The sequence below is a fragment of the Octopus sinensis genome, linkage group LG6, assembly GCF_006345805.1.
Source record: "Octopus sinensis linkage group LG6, ASM634580v1, whole genome shotgun sequence".
Lineage (NCBI taxonomy): Eukaryota > Metazoa > Mollusca > Cephalopoda > Octopoda > Octopodidae > Octopus > Octopus sinensis.
The window spans coordinates 68,613,054-68,630,523 of NC_043002.1; the positions used below are offsets into that span (position 1 = coordinate 68,613,054).

A 17,470-nucleotide genomic window follows, 5' to 3' on the forward strand; every position below is an offset into this window, starting at 1 on the left:
AGGTGGTAAGCCTTAGGCCCAGGAAAACATGGGATGAGGTGGTGAAGCATGACCTTTGAATGTTAGGCCTTACAGAGGTAATGACAAGAGACCAAGACCTTTGGAGATATGGTTTGATTGAGAAAAACCCGGCAAGGAAAGTGAGATCGCAGCAGTGGCCAATACCAGTGTTGGATAACCGGCTCATTTAAAAATATCCTTCAATCATCGGGTGATAAGCTATGCTTGAGACCTGTTGAGTCAAGTGAAATCATAGTCGTGGCCAATGCCAGTGCCACCTGACTGGATCCCTGTGCTAGTGGCACATAATAAGCACTATTCAAGCATAGGTCGATGCCAGTGCTGCCTGACTGGCTCCCTGTGCTGGTGGCCCGTAAAAAGCACCCACTACACTCTAGGAGTGGTTTGCGTTAGGAAGGGCATCCAGCTGTAGAAACCTTACCAGATCAGATTGGAGTCTGGTGCAGCCTACTAGCTTGCCAGTCCTCAGTCAAACCGTCCAACCCATGACAGCATGGAAAACGAACGTTAAACGATGATGATGATGATGATGTTTCAGCTAAGGCGGTAAGCTGGCAGAATCGATATTGCACCAGACAAAATCCCTAGCAGTATTTCATCCCTCTTGAAATCCTGAGTTCAAATAACATTGAGGTCAACTTTGCCTTTCATCTTTTGGGAGGTGGGGGGCGATAAAATAAGTACCAGTTGATCTCTGGGATTGATGTAAACAACTTAGCCCATCCCCGAAAATTGCTGACCTTGTGCCAAAATTTGAAACCAATATGTTTCAGCTATTGGTATTTTGACAGCAACACTTGTGATGATACAAGAACCCAGTTGTATTGGCACACATATGTGGTCTTCCCTTTGGATAAATATCCTTTTCTACTCAAGGCATATTTTGGGGGAAGGGGCCAGTCGATTAGAACGACCCTAGTATGCAACTGGTACTTAATTTATCGACCCCGGGAGGATGAAAAGTAAAGTTGACCTTGGCGGAATTTGAACTCAGGATGTAAAGACAAACGAAATACTGCTAAGCATTTCGCCCGTTGTGCTAACGCTTCTGCCAGCTCGCCGCCTTCTTTTGGATAAATATCAGTGGCACAAAGAGGGAAGACTTGTAGGTATGGGAAACCACCTGTCTTCTTCAACAAAATCTTCGACAGGCCTACATATACATGTGCAGATGCATGGTTAACCTTGAGCAACAAAGGCCCTATTACTAACAATGCAAATAAAATGCCTGAAACTTGCTATAACAGCCAGGTTTCACAATTTTTCATATCTCACAACTTTACATAACGTTGTCAGTATGTTGTTCCAAAGATTATAGTCTCCTCTTCAGGACCAGGAAATGTGTGCTAACATATTTATAGAGCTTAAATGTGGCCCACATCAGAACAATGATCACTTATTTTGGATGTTTCTGCTTCACTCGTAGACACCTCAGATCACATTCAAAAGAAAGTTATTCAACTGATTGGCAATGACTCAGTAACCACGATGCTTTGATCAATCACTCAAAAATGCTCTGTTTCTTCTCTGCACCACTACCAACTACCCCAGTTGCTTGTATTCTGAACTAGTAATTTTCATTCCACATTCAAATCATTCAAATCAACCCAGCCAATATTTCCACTTCTCCTGTAATCATCATTAATATATCTCAAATCCTAATCTGACACTAAAAAGCCTCCGAAGTATCTTGTAATATTTTTTTATGTACTTCTCCTACAACTGTTCAAACAAAACAATAACATTATTAGTCCCACTAAAAGAAGCTACAAATAATGAATATTGTCGTTAGAGCGACTAGACAATATCAAAAAAAAATCCGATAAGGGAGGCAACTCCAGTTTTTATAAGAGTAAACGTCATCATGTGTACGTCTGCCTACCAGTCAATTTATAATCTTATTAACTGAGAAAATTAATAAATAATAAGATTATATTAAATTATATATACCCTACTTTTACATATCTCCTTCTTTCTCTTATTTATATATAAAAAAAGAAGTCAAATGAACTTTACAAAGAACATCTTAATTTCTTTAATTGAAGTGTTTTACATCTAATTTAAATTTCCTATATCTTGCATGTGCGTGTGTGTGAGTAGTTAATGATTCACAGGTATGAGAATACATGTCTAACCGATCAAGCGTCCAAATCTGGCCGATTGGACGTGTATATGCAACTTTGAATAATTAAGTTGTGAGTCAATAAATGCTTACCTAAACGCTTCATAGTACACTCGCTGCTCTTCTCTTTCATTTTGCATATATAGACGTGTGTGTATGTGAGTTGGTGTGTACATGCATATATTCGTTCGATTTACGTCCATTTTTCTATGCTTACATAGGTTAGATGAATATATTATTGAAGCGTTGTTTTACAGATGGATGCTCATTCTATTACTAACCCTTACTGTTCTTTTAGGGATCTTTTATTCCACATGCCTACAAAGGCTTAAAATGGGTGGGCAATTTGCTGACAGAAGTCATAACAGACAGACATGCACACACGCGCATATATCTATATATATAAAACTGTAGTTGTGTGAGTGTCTGTCCCCTTCGATTTAGATTCCTAACTACTCCCACATTTTGCGGTGCAGTTTAACCAAATTCGGGTATCTTATAGTCGTGATTCATATCGAGCCCGTCTGGGTATTAGCGCGCGTCTACGATGAGTCTACGATTTTAAAAATAATTTAACATCATTTTTTATTCCATTTTAATGCATATTTTTTCGTGTGTCGATGGAGGCGGAGTTGGCGTCCACGCTCACATCTGCACCTGTGTTGCTTCTCCCCCTTCTTCCCTCCCTCGTGAAGCTGTGGGGAAAGGAGTGTAAGGAAATCAACGTCGTAATGCGTTGTCAAGGAGACCAGCGTTCTTTTAGAACAACGACTTTATGGCTTGAAGTCGCCAAAACAGAAATCGCTAAAAAAGCTGAAACAGATCCACAAAAACGGCAATTACCGCCACACAGGGCAGGTTTCCTGTGCAAACAATTTGCACAACCGAATGTTTTAGTTGTTGCACAAATCTTTATATATAAAAGTAAGGTTGTGTGTCTGTCTCCTACGATTTAGATTCCTAACTACTCCCACATTTTGCGGTGCAGTGTAACCAAAACCGGGTATCTTATAGTCGTGATTCATATCGAGCCCTTCTGGGTATTAGCGCGCGTCTACGATGAGTCTACGATTTTTAAAAAATTTACCATCATTTTTTATTCCATTTTAATGCATTTTTCGCTATTATATAAGGGAAGTAACTCTCTAAAAATGTCTACGATGAGTCAACGATTTAAAAAAAAATTACCATCATTTTTTATTCCATTTAATGCATTTTTCGCTATTATATAAGGGAAGTAACTCTCTAAAAATGTCTACGATGAGCCAACGATTTAAAAAAAAATTACCATCATTTTTTATTCCATTTTTAATGCATTTTTTGCTATAACTCACTAAAAATGCTTATATAGTTATTTCCCTTACAAATCCGAGCAACGCCAGGCGATACTGCTAGTATATTATACATACATATATGCCTTATGAGTAAATTTGCTAGACGGAAACAAAAGAAGCCTGTAGTGTATGTATGTGTAAGTACATATATGTATATATATATATATATATACACACACACACACACACACACATACATATATATCATCATCATTTTACGTCCGTTTTCCATGCTAGCAATGGTTGGACAGTTCGACAGGGGTCTGGGAAGCCAGGAGGCTGCACCAGGACCCAATCTGATCTGGCAGTGTTTCTACAGCTGGATGCCCTTCCTAACGCCAACCACTCCGAGAATTTAGTGGATGCTTTTACGTACCACCAACACGAGGGCCAGTCAGGCGGTTCTGACAACAGCCACGCTCAAAAGGTGTTTTTACGCGCTACTTGCAAGGGAGCCAGTCTGGCAACAACAATGCTCAAAAGTTTTTCACATGCCACCAGGCAATGCTGGCAACAACGACACTTGAATCGTTCTTTACACGTGTCACCGGCATGGGAACCAATCCATGGCCTTGGCAACAATCACACTCAAATGTGCTTTTAACGTTCCACTGGCATGAGTGCCAATCAGGCGATACTGTCATCAGCCATGCCAGCAATTTTGATTTGTTTACACTTGCCTCAATAGGTCTTCGCAAAAAAAGTTCATTGCCCAGTGAATGAGGGGTACTCATAAGTGGGCCAGTTACACCCTACGTTCAGATGTGCGTATATATATATATATATATATATATATATATATATACACACACACACACACATACATATACATATATTCAGGTGTGGCCATGTGGTTAAGTAGCATGCTTCTCGACTATGTGGTCTTGGTTCAGCCCCACTGCATGGCAACTGGAGCAAGTGTTACTTATTTTAGTCAGCTTGCAGCTGTACAGGCCTAATAGTATATGCTTACATAGTACACAGCTGACCAAATCCTTTTGAGTGGATTTGGTAGATGGAAACCGAGAGAAGTTCATTGTAAATATGTGTGTGTGTATTTGCAAGTAAATACATTTATGTTTGTCTCCTTAACAAACATATGCTCCATACAAGCAGTGTCATTCATTTCCGATATCCTGCTGAAACAGGTCTAACCATGGGAAAATAACACCTTGCTAGAAAACAGGTGAAGGTTGATAATAAAGTTTATTCAGTCATAGAAAATCTGTCTCAACAGATTCTGCCTGACCCATGAAAGCATGGAAAAGTGAATGTTAAATTATGATGATAATGATGACGACATCCATTGTACTTATTCCTTTTGTAACTGTTGAACTTTATACTTAGAGAAATTGTATGACTAATGACAATTGATGAAATACACTTAAAAACACTCAACTCTGATAAAAGAAAATTTTTTTAAAATTACAAAACTGTTTACAAATAACAATAATTAGATAACACTTTAATATATCCTGCTCATTTTAACATCTTCTTAGTGAAATTTTCTAATCATGTATTTAAAAGATTTATTATTCACAAGGTACAAAGCCACGCTTGAATGGTGCTTTTTATGTGCCACCGGCATGGGAGCCAATCTGTGGCCCTAGCAAAAATCACGCTCAGATGAGCTTTTAACGTTCCACTGGCATGAGTGCCAATCAGGCGGTACTGTCATCGGCCATGTCAGCAATTTTGATTTGATTTCACTTGCTTCAATGGGTTTTCGCAAGCAAAGTTTATTGTTCAATGAATGAGGGGTACACATAAGCGGACTGGTTACACCCCCACACTCGGATGTGCTTTTAATGTTCCACTGGCATGAGTGCCAATCAGGCAATACTGTCATTGGCCATGTCAGCGGCAGCCTTCTGGCTCACCAGTCCTCAGTCAAACCATCTAACCCATGCCAGCATGGAAAGCGGACGTTAAACGACGACGATGATGATGTACAAAGCCACCTTATCCTAAAATATAGTATAGTCAAGAAATTCATCGACAATGCAATACTGTTAATTATTTTATTGGTATAAAATGAAAGGCAGTTGATTTGTACGTTGGACAGCAAAACATCTCCAATAGTTCCAGTTTCGAGCAAAATCATCTGCACCTGCCCAGGTGATGCTATGTTGCTTCAGATCTTTGAAGGTGGTGCACCATGCCTTTCTTCCTTCAATCCTCTAGATCAGTGCTCTGCAACCTTTTTTTCATTTGCGGTACACTTATATTCTTTTCAAAATTTGGGAGCACACCTGAACTAACAGTACAGGAAAAAACTTATATTCAGGTTACACTGTGACACACCTAGCATCGTTTCATGGCATACCAGTGTGCTGTGGCATAATAGTTGTGGAGCACTGCTCTAGAGGTACTCATTGTATAGCTGTCCTGAGTATTCATTCTTCTGACAGTCAGAAAACATGACCTATAAGTCTCCCTATTCTTTCTGCCACAAACTCCTGAAGGCTGCACAGAGTGAGTCTTCTGAGGACTTCAGAGTTTGTGATTCTGCTCCTGTAGATGAATTGGAGTATTCTGCAAACACTATTAGTAGAATGTTTTCAAGCTCTGAGTGATCTCAGCAGTTATTTTCCTGCAAAAACTGCTGTTTGCAGGACAATGCTCTGGTACAGCAGGATCTTCATACAGTTGCTAATCAAAGTGCTAGCTCACATCTTGTTCATTCCTCTGAGCTCTGCTGCTGCATGCTCTACTCTGAAATTGACAATTGCCTCAGTATCCCTCCTCTGTTGCAATAATGCTACTCAGGTAGTTGAAGTTGGTGACATTTTCAAAAGGTTATTGATTCATAAAAATTTGCATCTCTCCTTACACACTGGCCTGCATCACCTTAGTTTTCCCAGAGTTGACCCTTAGACCAACTTTAACCATTGTTGTGGAGGCACATGGCCTTGTGGTTAGAGCAGCAGACTCGCGGTCGGGGGATCGCAGGTTCGAATCTCAGACCGGGTGATGTATGTGTTTATGAGCGAAACACCTAAGCTCCACGCAGCTCCAGCAGAAGGTAATGGCGAACTTCTGCTGACTCTTTCGACACAACTTTCACTCTTTCCTCTTGCATCTCACCTGCAATGGACCGGCGTCCCATCCAGGTGGGGAACCTATACACCAAGGAAACCGGCCCTTATGAGCCACGCATGGCTCGAGAAGGAACAAACATTGTTTTAGCCAATCTGATCATCATTTGCTGGTGCACAGAATGTGGAATCTGTCTAGAGTGCATTGTGGGGATGCAGTAAAATGTCCTCAATAAATACTGAAAAGCCACTAGTCTGTTTCTCTACCATCTAAGCAATGTCATGCCAGTCTCCTTATTTCTCTCATTCTCCAATTCATAAACATGTTTATTATCCTATAAATCACGTTGTCCATTACATTGGCCTTCCACAACTTATCTGACTACTTCCTGCTCTTATCAAAATATTTGATATGACGTTAATTTATTTGAAATATCTTCGAATTTAATTAACTGATTAATGTCTATCGATGACACTGAGTGCATGTCCAACCACATGATGTCAACAATAGAGTCAAGGCAAAAATACTTTAGGCAAGAAATTCTGTATGATGCTAAATACACATATGATTAAGCAATGAAACTGAAAGATAAAAAAACTTCTCTAAGAGTATTTCAAATCTGGAGAAGAAAAGAATGCAACAGAGATAACTTCAATTATAAAAGTTAATCTAAATCTTTTGAAAATAAAGACAATGTACTTAGGATTGGATCTCGTCTTTAAAGCCAAATGGGGAAAACAGTCATGTTTCAATCTTTTTATATACATGTACACTCATACACATATATACATACACTCACACACATCATTATCATTGTTTAATGTCCTTCTTCTATGCTGGCATGGGTTGAATGGTTTGACAGGAGCTGACCAGACAGAAGCCTGTATCATACCTCTGTGTTTGCTTTGGCATGGTTTTTATGGTTGGATGCCCTTCCTAACACCAACCACCTTGCAGTGTGGGCTTAGTGCATTTTACGTGGAATCAACACTGGCAGGGTCACCAAGTAACTTGCAAGACAAGAAATCTTTGAGAAGGGATGGGGCATTGGAGGAGGTGATCTTGTGTCAGATGATGAATGGTTAGAGTGTGGTAGAGAGACAGAAACAGGTGTCTTGCTGTAGAAGAGGTACATGGTTACCTGGGGAGAGAGAGTTAACAAGAAAGAAGGCAGGTGTATGTGTGTGTGTGTGTGTGTGTGTGTATATAAATATATATATATATCACGTGATCACGTGACTGGCCAGACAATCAGATGTTGCTGCACATCGCAGGTCACAATGCGTTCGCATTGTTTTAGCCTTCGAACGACGCCACCCCGCTGGCTAAGCGAGTAGGCCAAAAAAAAAAATATATATATATATACTGTGAAAATAATAAGGGTAGAAAATTTAGAGAAATTTTCCAACTGGTGGCCAGCATGCATAATAAAGTCAATAAACAACATATTTTTCATATAAAATAGTGTACAAATAATTTACGTATTTATATGTTGTCTATTGACTTTATTACGCATGCTGGTCACCAGTAGGAAAATTTATCTAAATTTTCTACCCTTACTTTTTTCACAGTAACATTTTTGTAGTTTTGAAGCCCTTTGGTACGCAGTTTTAGTTTGTTTATTATCATTTGCTGCCGAATGTAACTGCGCTTGCACAGTGGATTTGAAAATTATAATGTATAAGTATGTAGCACGTGCATTTGCAGTGCTGCATAAATATGCATTAATTTTAGCACCCTTACTGAAGAAGCATGGATGGCAAATTAATTTATTTGCACATTGTTGCAGAAACTTGAGTCTAAGGGTAACTACAAAAATATTTTTATTTTCATTCCCTTTGAAATTACTCTTATTCGTGGTTTGGGCCTTAACTGCCCTTTCTAGTATGTAAGGTGTCCTGTTAAAGGTCACCTCTTTTGTGTAAAAATATGTAAATTATTTCTGCATAATCATATATATATATATATATATATATATATCAGCCGAAATTGCGAGGATGATCTGGTTCTTGACTGAAGATAAAAGGCTTCGAATGACCCGTCTGTGTTTTTTGTATTGCCTATCTGGATGTTTTGTTGTCCCATTTTGTATCACCTAGTTGTCCGGATGTTTTGCGTTCTTGTCCCATTTTGTATTTTATTTTATATATATATATATATATATATATATATATATATATATATATATATATATATATATGTATATATATGTTTCTGATAATCATGCAAAAGAGAAAAAAAGAGTTCCTCTCTTACACATCTTCAGTTAAGACACATGTATATATAAACATACTTATATGTATATAGATATTTATATCTATGTACATATCATCATCATTTAATGTCCGTTTCCATGCTGGCATGGTTTGGATGGTTAGACGGAAGCTTACAAGCCAGGGAGCTGCACCAGGCTCCAAATGTCTGTTTTGGCATGGTTTCTATGGCTGGATACCCTTCCTAATATCAACCATTTTACAGTGTGAATTGGGTGTTTTAATGTGGAACCAGCTCACTCACATAAGAATACATGTCTTATGGAAGCATTCTAAATGCTAAAGATACAAATTGTAGAATCTCGCTCGTGTACTACAGTGAATTGAAAAACTTTGAGAATATCATTGTAATTAAAAGACAGAAAACACTTACTTAAAGGTGTTTAAAATCTCAAGAGAAACAAGGGGGAAAATTCCAAAAATAATAGCTAATCCAAATTTTCAGAAATTAAAGACAATACAATTAAGAGATGAACGCCACCTAATTAGAAGAATAATTTTCATGAATCAAAGTTTTTTTTTTCTTTTCTCACTCACAATATTATACATATGGAACTCTACCACATCTGTATTTAGAATGCAGAATTGCTCTCCTGGAGTATTTTCTTTCAGTCCTATTCCTGCTATTTCTTCATATACTGATCACTTCCTAAGTTTAACCAACTGTGGTGAATATGCTCCACTGATGAAACCTTGTTAGGTTGAAACAGATCTGTTGCTTTCACGAGTTGGCTTTAAAGACAATATCCAATTCTTACTACATTATTTTTTTATTTTCCAAAACTTTAGTTCCAGTTATTTCTGTTATTGCTAGTCTGTCAGGCTAAATGCTTAGTGGCTTGTCGCCTGACTCTTTACATTCTGAGTTCAAATTCTGCTGAGGTTGACTTTGCTATTCATTCTTTTAGGAATGATAATATAAGTACCAGCTGAATAATGGAGTCAATAAAATTGACTTATTCACTCCTCTAAAATTGCTGACTTGTGCCAAAATTTGAAACCATTACTTTTGTTATCTCCCTTGCTGCTTGTTTTTAGATTTTAAATACCCCTCTAGAGGGCGTTATTGTCATCTAATTGAAAGGAGAATCTCAGCTAATCCAATATTAACTCTCATATATTACTCAACCATGTAATTAGAAAGTTTGTCTAACCTAGGTCACCAACTATCGTATTATGTGACACAGATTATCTCTTCAATTACATAACTGTCTATCTGACCATGTGATTATTTGCATGTCCAACTATAAGGCAATCTGTTTGTCTGCTCAACAACAATAGAAAGAATGCCAGGTTATGTATGCCTTATTATCACCTGTCAATTTTTGTGACAAACTAACTGCTTATGTGACAGATTGCTTGTCTAAATATTAAAAAGATTAAATTTTGATGTACACCAGATTATTTCAATAATGAATCTCACATCAAACAAATAATAAAATCTAGTAAATTTTTCCATTATTGTATTTTTTTAAAAACGGTTGTTTGTCAAAGAGATATCTATACTGCCTACTTTGACATCAATATCTGTGCTGGCACTATGTAAAAAGTACCTCATAAAAAATACCCATGCTGGTGCAGAATAAAAAGCACAATTGCTGGTTCCACGTAAAAAGCACCTAGTCCACTCTGCAAAGTAGCTGGCATTAGGAAGGGCATCCAGCTATAGAAACCATGCTAAAATAGACAACTAATGCTAGGTGCAACCCTCCAGCTTGCCAGCTCCTATCAAACCATCCAACCCATGCCAGCAAAGAAAATGGGGTTTGATGATGAAGATGATCATGATCATGAAGGTGATTATGACCATGATGATGATCTAAGGTAAAGGTTGTTTCAGCTAATCCCAAGAACCAACCATGCCTGTTATTTTGCTAATTGACACATAGACAGGAAGAAATCAAAAGGTTGGCTGTATCAGCTGTAGTAATATTCTTTTCTACTCTATGCACAAGGCCTGAAATTTTGAGGAAGGGGCCAGTCATTGGATTGACCCCCATTACCCAACTGGTACTTAAATTATCGACCCTGAAAGGATGAAAGGCAAAGTCGACCTCGGTGGAATTTTAAATCAGAACATAAAGACAGACAAAATACTGCTAAGCATTTCATGGTGTGGTAAAATTTCTGCCAGCTTGCTGCTGAAATAATAGTATTGTTTCAACAATTTTACTGTATTCCAAATTCCTTTTCTCAATTTTTTTCGCCTTCTTTCTAACAAGGTCCCTCTATATCAATTTCAATTAACTTTTTCTCTATTAAGCTGTGTATCATCTCTGCCCTAGCAAGCCCTATTTCTTGTCTTCTCATTTACACTCTGACTGAATAAATACAGAATTACCTTTCATCTTTTGTTTCAGTCGTTAAATTAGGGCCATGTTGGGGCACCACTTTGAAGAATTTTCAATCAGATGAATTCTTACGGCCTAGTACTTATTCTATTGACCTCTTTTTGCTAAACCACTAAGTTATGGGGTCGTAAACACAGACACAAACACACATATGTATGTGTGTATATGTGTGTGCACACACACACACACACACGATGGGTTGCTTTGAGTTTCTGTCTATGAAATCCACTCACAAGGCTTTGGTCAGCCTGAGACTATAATAGAAGACTCTTGCCCGAGGCACCACACAGCAGGATGAACTCAGAACCATGTGGTTGGGAAGCAACACTTTTTCAAGAGATTTCTTCCCAGAATTGCAACCCTGAGGGGCTTCCTCACTGACTAGTCTCACAATTTTGAGAAACACAACACATAATCCTATAAAGGTGGTGGGAACTGTCCTTCCAACTCTATCAAAAGATTTTTAAACTGCTCAAAACATGCCTTAACTATTTCAATATAACTGACTGAGCTTCCACAACTTGGGTGTTTTTCTATTGAAAAGAATGATATATATATATATATATATATATATATATATATAGGTGCAGGAGTGGCTGTGTGTTAAGTAGCTTGCTTACCAACCACATGGTTCCGGGTTCAGTCCCACTGTGTGGCACTTTGGGCAAGTGTCTTCTACTATAGCATCAGGCCAACCAAAGCCTTGTGAGTGGATTTGGTAGACAGAAACTGAAAGAAACCCATCGTATATATACACACCTGTGTGTGTGTGTGCGTATGTGTGTGTGTGTGTGTATGTTCATGTGTCTGTGTTTGTCCTCCCACCATCACTTGACAACTGATGTTGGTGTGTTTACATCCTCATAACTTAGCAGTTCGGCAAAAGAGACTGATAGATTGAGTACTAGGTTTACAAAGAATAAGTCCTGGGGTTCATTTGTTTGGCTAAAGGTGGTACTCCAGCATGGCTACAGTCAAATGACAAACAAATAAAAGAATAAAAAGTATATATATATACATATATATATATATATATAATTAATTAATAAGGGTGAGAGAATTAGATACTAATTTAATAGTATATTTATTCAACACCAAGTGGCCTAGTGCTACGTGGTTGAAACCTTTTGGATTAACTGGTGCTAGAGTGAGCAATATAGTGACCACTCTCTTATATTTATTTTATATATATATATATATATATATATACACACACACACATATACACATGCATGCGTGTGTGTGTGTGAATATATGTATGTGCAGCTTTATTGAATAACTTACTTTAAGATTTTTCCAGTCTGTATAAATAGGGCAGATCATGGTATTGGCAGGAAATCTTCCAAGGAGATTCAGCAGCTGACATTTTACATTATCTGAGTTACCTACAAGTAGATTTTAATTATTATATTAAAAAAGAACAACAAAAAAGACTTTAGTGCAACTAATGTAAAATTCTAAACATAAAAAACATGAATTTTTTTTTATCAATAATACAAAGAAAACATTTGTTCATAGATAAAAGTACTGTGTTGCTATGTTCAATCCTTTTGTTATCACATTCCTGTTTGAAATACAAGGATTTTGTCTCAGATAATTTTGAAAATCATGAAGAATTTAGGAAAATAACTGCGTCATTATTATGATGGCATTTGAAACATAAACTAACACGAAATTTTGTCGAAAAGTTTAAATCTAGGTTACTTAAAATGATGTTTGTATCAGAGAATCCAGCTGGGTTGATGTCAAAAGGGTTAAATTTCATGTTAAATGGTTAAATTTCACTATAATCAGTAATGCGCTCTTGTACAAATCAAGTAACTCTGTTAACCTCAGTCTACCTGACTGACAACACTTATTTATGAATTTGTTCCATTATATAAGGAAGTACTGAAAAGTTCCTGACCTTGGGTAAAAGAAAATACAGGAGGATCATTTAATTACAATTTTATTCAACATATTCCCCTTCTAAGATTCACACACTTATTGCAGTAGCCCTTCACTTTTTCTAAGCCCTGTAAAAAAAACTTGGATGGTTGAGCCTCCAACCAGACCCTTCATGATACCCTTAAAGCCAGGAACTTTTCAGCCCCACCTCATATATCTTGTTTACTATTTAATCAGAAAAGCAAAGGTAATATTCAACACTTGCAGGTTTTCTTATAATGGTGAGAGTGATGTAGAAGGTTAGTGAAGGTGCATGGCTAAGAGGACAGGTTATTCATCTCATAATTGTAAGGTTATAAGTTTGATACCTGGTAGCCTGTTCTGAGCTTGAGCAAGACATTTTAATTCATATTGCCCCAGTTCACTCAGCTGGCAAAAATGAGTAGTACCTGGTATTTCAAAGGGCAATCTTTGACACACTCTGCGTCAATCTGAATATTCCTTGGAACTACGTTAAGGGCATGTGTGTCTGTGGAGTGTTGTCCATTGTCCACTTGTATGTTAATTCCATGAGCAGGCTGTTCCGTTGATCAGATCAAATGGAACCTTCAGTGTTGTAACCAACGGAGTGCCATTTGTTTTGATGGAACAATGAAATACAAAGTCAATCTCAGAACGTAAGTAATATAAATGGGTGTAACCAAATATCATCACCATCATCATCGTTTAACGTCCGCTTTCCATGCTGGCATGAGTTGGACAGTTTGACTGAGGACTGGCAAGCTAGGAGGCTGCACCAGGCTCCAAACTGATCTGGATATGTTTCTACAGCTGGATGCCCTTCCAAATGCCAACCACTCCGAGAGTATAGTGGGTGCTTTTTACGTGCCACCAGCACTGGCAACGGCCACGTTCGTATGGTGCTTTTTATGTGCCACTGGCATGGGGAACCAGTCAGGCAGCTCTGGCAATGACCCACACATGAATGGTGTTTATTGTGTGCCACCAGCACTGGTATCAGCCACAACTGCAAATTTCCATTTGATTGTGATTTGAGGAGAACAATACAGGGCAGTATGGTGTAAGATTACATAATAAGTGGGTAAAAAGGGATATAAAAAAAAAAACTTCAAAGAAAAATTTCCCAAAAGGAAAAAGGAAGGAAACATCCAAGGGCTACTCCTGGGAATTCCACAAAACCACTATCACCCTGATAACTAAGGTAAGTGCCCTCTCCAAGTTGTCCTCCATTCTACAGATACATATTTAGAGCAGTATTCACTTAACCATGCATGCCACCAGGGCTGTGGAGTCGAAGTCAGTAAAACTATACTGACTCTGATTCTGACTTACAATATCTTTATTCTTAAACATAAAATAATAATAATAATAATAATAATAAAGAATTTGACAAGCTCAGAAAATATAAAGACCTGCTCATTGAAATTGAGAAAATGTGGCATCTCAAGGCAGTTACAATACCAGTGATCGTAGGAGCACTAGGAATGATCAAGAAGGGAACCGAAAATTATATGAGAATGATCCCTGGCTTACCATCCCTGCAAGAAGTGCAAAAGATTGTCTTAACTGGTACATCACATGTATTGAGAAGAGCATTGTCGATGTGAGAACTATTACTACCCATGTATTTTAATTTAACTTTATTTCTATCAAAAAAAAAAATGAACGAACTAGTGATGGCCTACCAATGTATACTATGAGTTTCTTTGCCCTAGGAGTCGGGAAGACACTCGGCAAGAAATTGAAGCAAATTTGAAAGAAGAAAAACCCATAAATAATAGTAATAATAATAATATGGTGTGAAATTACATAATAAGTGTGTAAAAAAGGATATAAAAAAACAAATAACAAAGAAAAATTTCCCAAAAGGAAAGAAACATCCAAGGGTTATGCCTGGAAATCCCACAAAACCACAATCACCCTGATAATTAAGGCAAGTGCCCTCTCCAAAACAAATAGGGGCTGCAATAAACGTGGAGCACTTGCAGAAAACAGCACTGCTTGAAACTGCTCAGATACTCCAGATGGTGCTTGAAAAATAAGGGGTGTTACCTTAGTTCCCTAATAGTGAACAGCTGACACTGTAGTACATCACCAGCGTTAAAAGCTGTGCAAAGACAATATAATAACAATAATAATAATAATAATGCTTTTGATTTTGGTACAAGGCCAATAATTCTATGGTGAAATAATTAGCCAATACCAGTGATCTCAGTACTTAACTGGTACTTTATTTTATTGACCTCAAAAGGAAGACAGGCAAAGTTGATCCTAGCGGGATTTAAACTTAGCATGTAAAGGGCTGGAACAATTACCACACCACATTTTTCTGATGTTCTAATGATTCTACTAATCCAATACCCAGACAACAACAACAATATTGTTGTTTGCTAACAAAGGCACAAAGCTGTACATTTTGGGAGTGATAGGATTATGTTAGGATTACTCATACTTATTTAATTGACTCTGGATGGTTGAAAGGTAAAAGGCGAAATAGGCAGAATTTGAACTCAGTGTGTAAGGGGATGTATCTAAATATGACAAAGCGTTTTGTTCATTGCACTAAGAAGTCTGCCTTCTACACTGTCCATACTTGAAATAAAAGTAATGAATCATTATATAACGTAAAGTAAGCCACACCCCTTTCATGCTTCACTAGTTCTACTCTTACTACAACTCACTCCTATGACTACAACAAAAATAAGTAAATAAATGATTTATGAAAAGTGGCTTGATGGTTACGAGTTGTTGTAACCATAACAATAAATATCCTTATCTCCTAAGCATGTGTATATATATATATCTTCTGGTATAGCATGATGTAGGGGTTGTGATACACTTAAGAAAACAGAAAATATATGGTGCAACGAATGAGGGAACCCTCTATAGAGTAAGTTAGAGCTTCAAATAGCAACTAAAGTCCTTTTAAATTACACCCAACTGTCTTGAAAAAGGGAGATACACTGATTAATGTAGCCCTAGATAAGCAATGCTTAAAAAAAAATCAACAAAAAAAAGCCAGATGATCAAAGCTAGAAAACCTTTGAACCTAGAAGCTAAACCACATCAAACAGTGAACCAACAAGAGATCTTCTGCATGACAGCTCAACCTGCTAGAAATAATAATAGCCCCTTAAGCACTCTAGATCAGTGGTTCTCAACCACTTTTTACCTATGGATCTTTTTGATTCATATTTTACTCAAGTGGACCTGCACAGCTATTTCAATGCTTGAAAAAACCCTATCATATTTTTATAATGGAATATTATTAGAAATTGTATTAAAAAAATTGTTAAAATATTTTGTGCATTATAGAAATATAACCAGTTTACTGGACATAAATTTTAACAAAATCTTATATGGACCATCAAGGGTCATATGGATTCCGGTTGAGAATTACTGATCTAGATCATAAAAAAGGAAGAACATGATATGTCTAAAACAAGGACAGGATATGTTCATGGCTAGACTCCTTTCAGCAACAATTTTATAAAGCTAAGCAATAATCGAATGAAGCTCCATCATTTATACATGTACATACATTGATTGTATCAGTTTACTGTAACTGTTTTGCTTACCTGCTGTTGCTTTTGTTCTCCATCAGTTACTACTATATAAATGTTTATATATTTGTATATATTGTTTTGCACCAAACTATTGTAGACAATCAAATGAATGAATGTATGTGGTTGTGTGTGTGTGTGTGTGTGTGTGTGTGTGTGTGCATATGTGTGTGTCTCTATCTATATTTAATGGGGCATGGTAGAGCAGTAAAAAAAACATCTCTTCTCAAACTCAAGGTTCCAGGTTTGATCCCATTATCATCTATACTTAGTCAAAGAGAGAAGGGTAGCAACTATGATCCTTTAATTTTTCATGGAAAAGAGGGAGGGAGATTGCAATCTGGCCTAAATAGAATGAACTCAGCTAAAGGCACTCAAAGTCTAGGTGGTGGTGTTAAACCAGACAGTGGAACTTGCAACACAAAGAGTTGGAAAAAAATACCACAAGGTACTCTATCTTATGCTCTGACAATTTCTACAATCAACAATTCCAGAGAGGTACTTTATTTCATTGACCCTGAAAGGCTGAAAGACAAAAGTGAACTTAGCAGGATTTGAACTCACAATGCAAGAAGCTAGAACAAATATCTCAAGGAATTTTATTTTACAATCTAACAACTCCAATTTACTACAACTGAAGTGCCCCACCGCCCCAAAAGTTTCATGCGAAGCTAGGCCACTACACTCCTCTTTAGACTGAATTTATTGAGGCAGATGCCTTTCCAGTCACCAACCTACACCTGTTTCCAAGTATGGTAATATTTCCCCATGGCTGGACATGTGTCTGCAGAAGACTGGAAACCAAGGGTACTGCTTGCACAATGGTGACACTCATTTACAACTGTCACATGATGTCAAA

The 17,470-nt window shown here is 37.4% G+C and overlaps 1 protein-coding gene across 2 annotated transcripts in view; it reads right to left on the reverse strand.

Moving 5' to 3' along the window:
- Positions 1-17,470, reverse strand: part of LOC115213119 (mdm2-binding protein) — a 68,616-nt gene that overhangs the window by 41,273 nt on the left and 9,873 nt on the right. For both annotated transcript variants that reach the window (XM_029782047.2, XM_036503981.1), the window contains exon 2: positions 12,425-12,525. In XM_029782047.2, the coding sequence (XP_029637907.1) occupies positions 12,425-12,525 (101 nt within the window). The remainder of the gene's footprint in view (positions 1-12,424; positions 12,526-17,470) is intronic.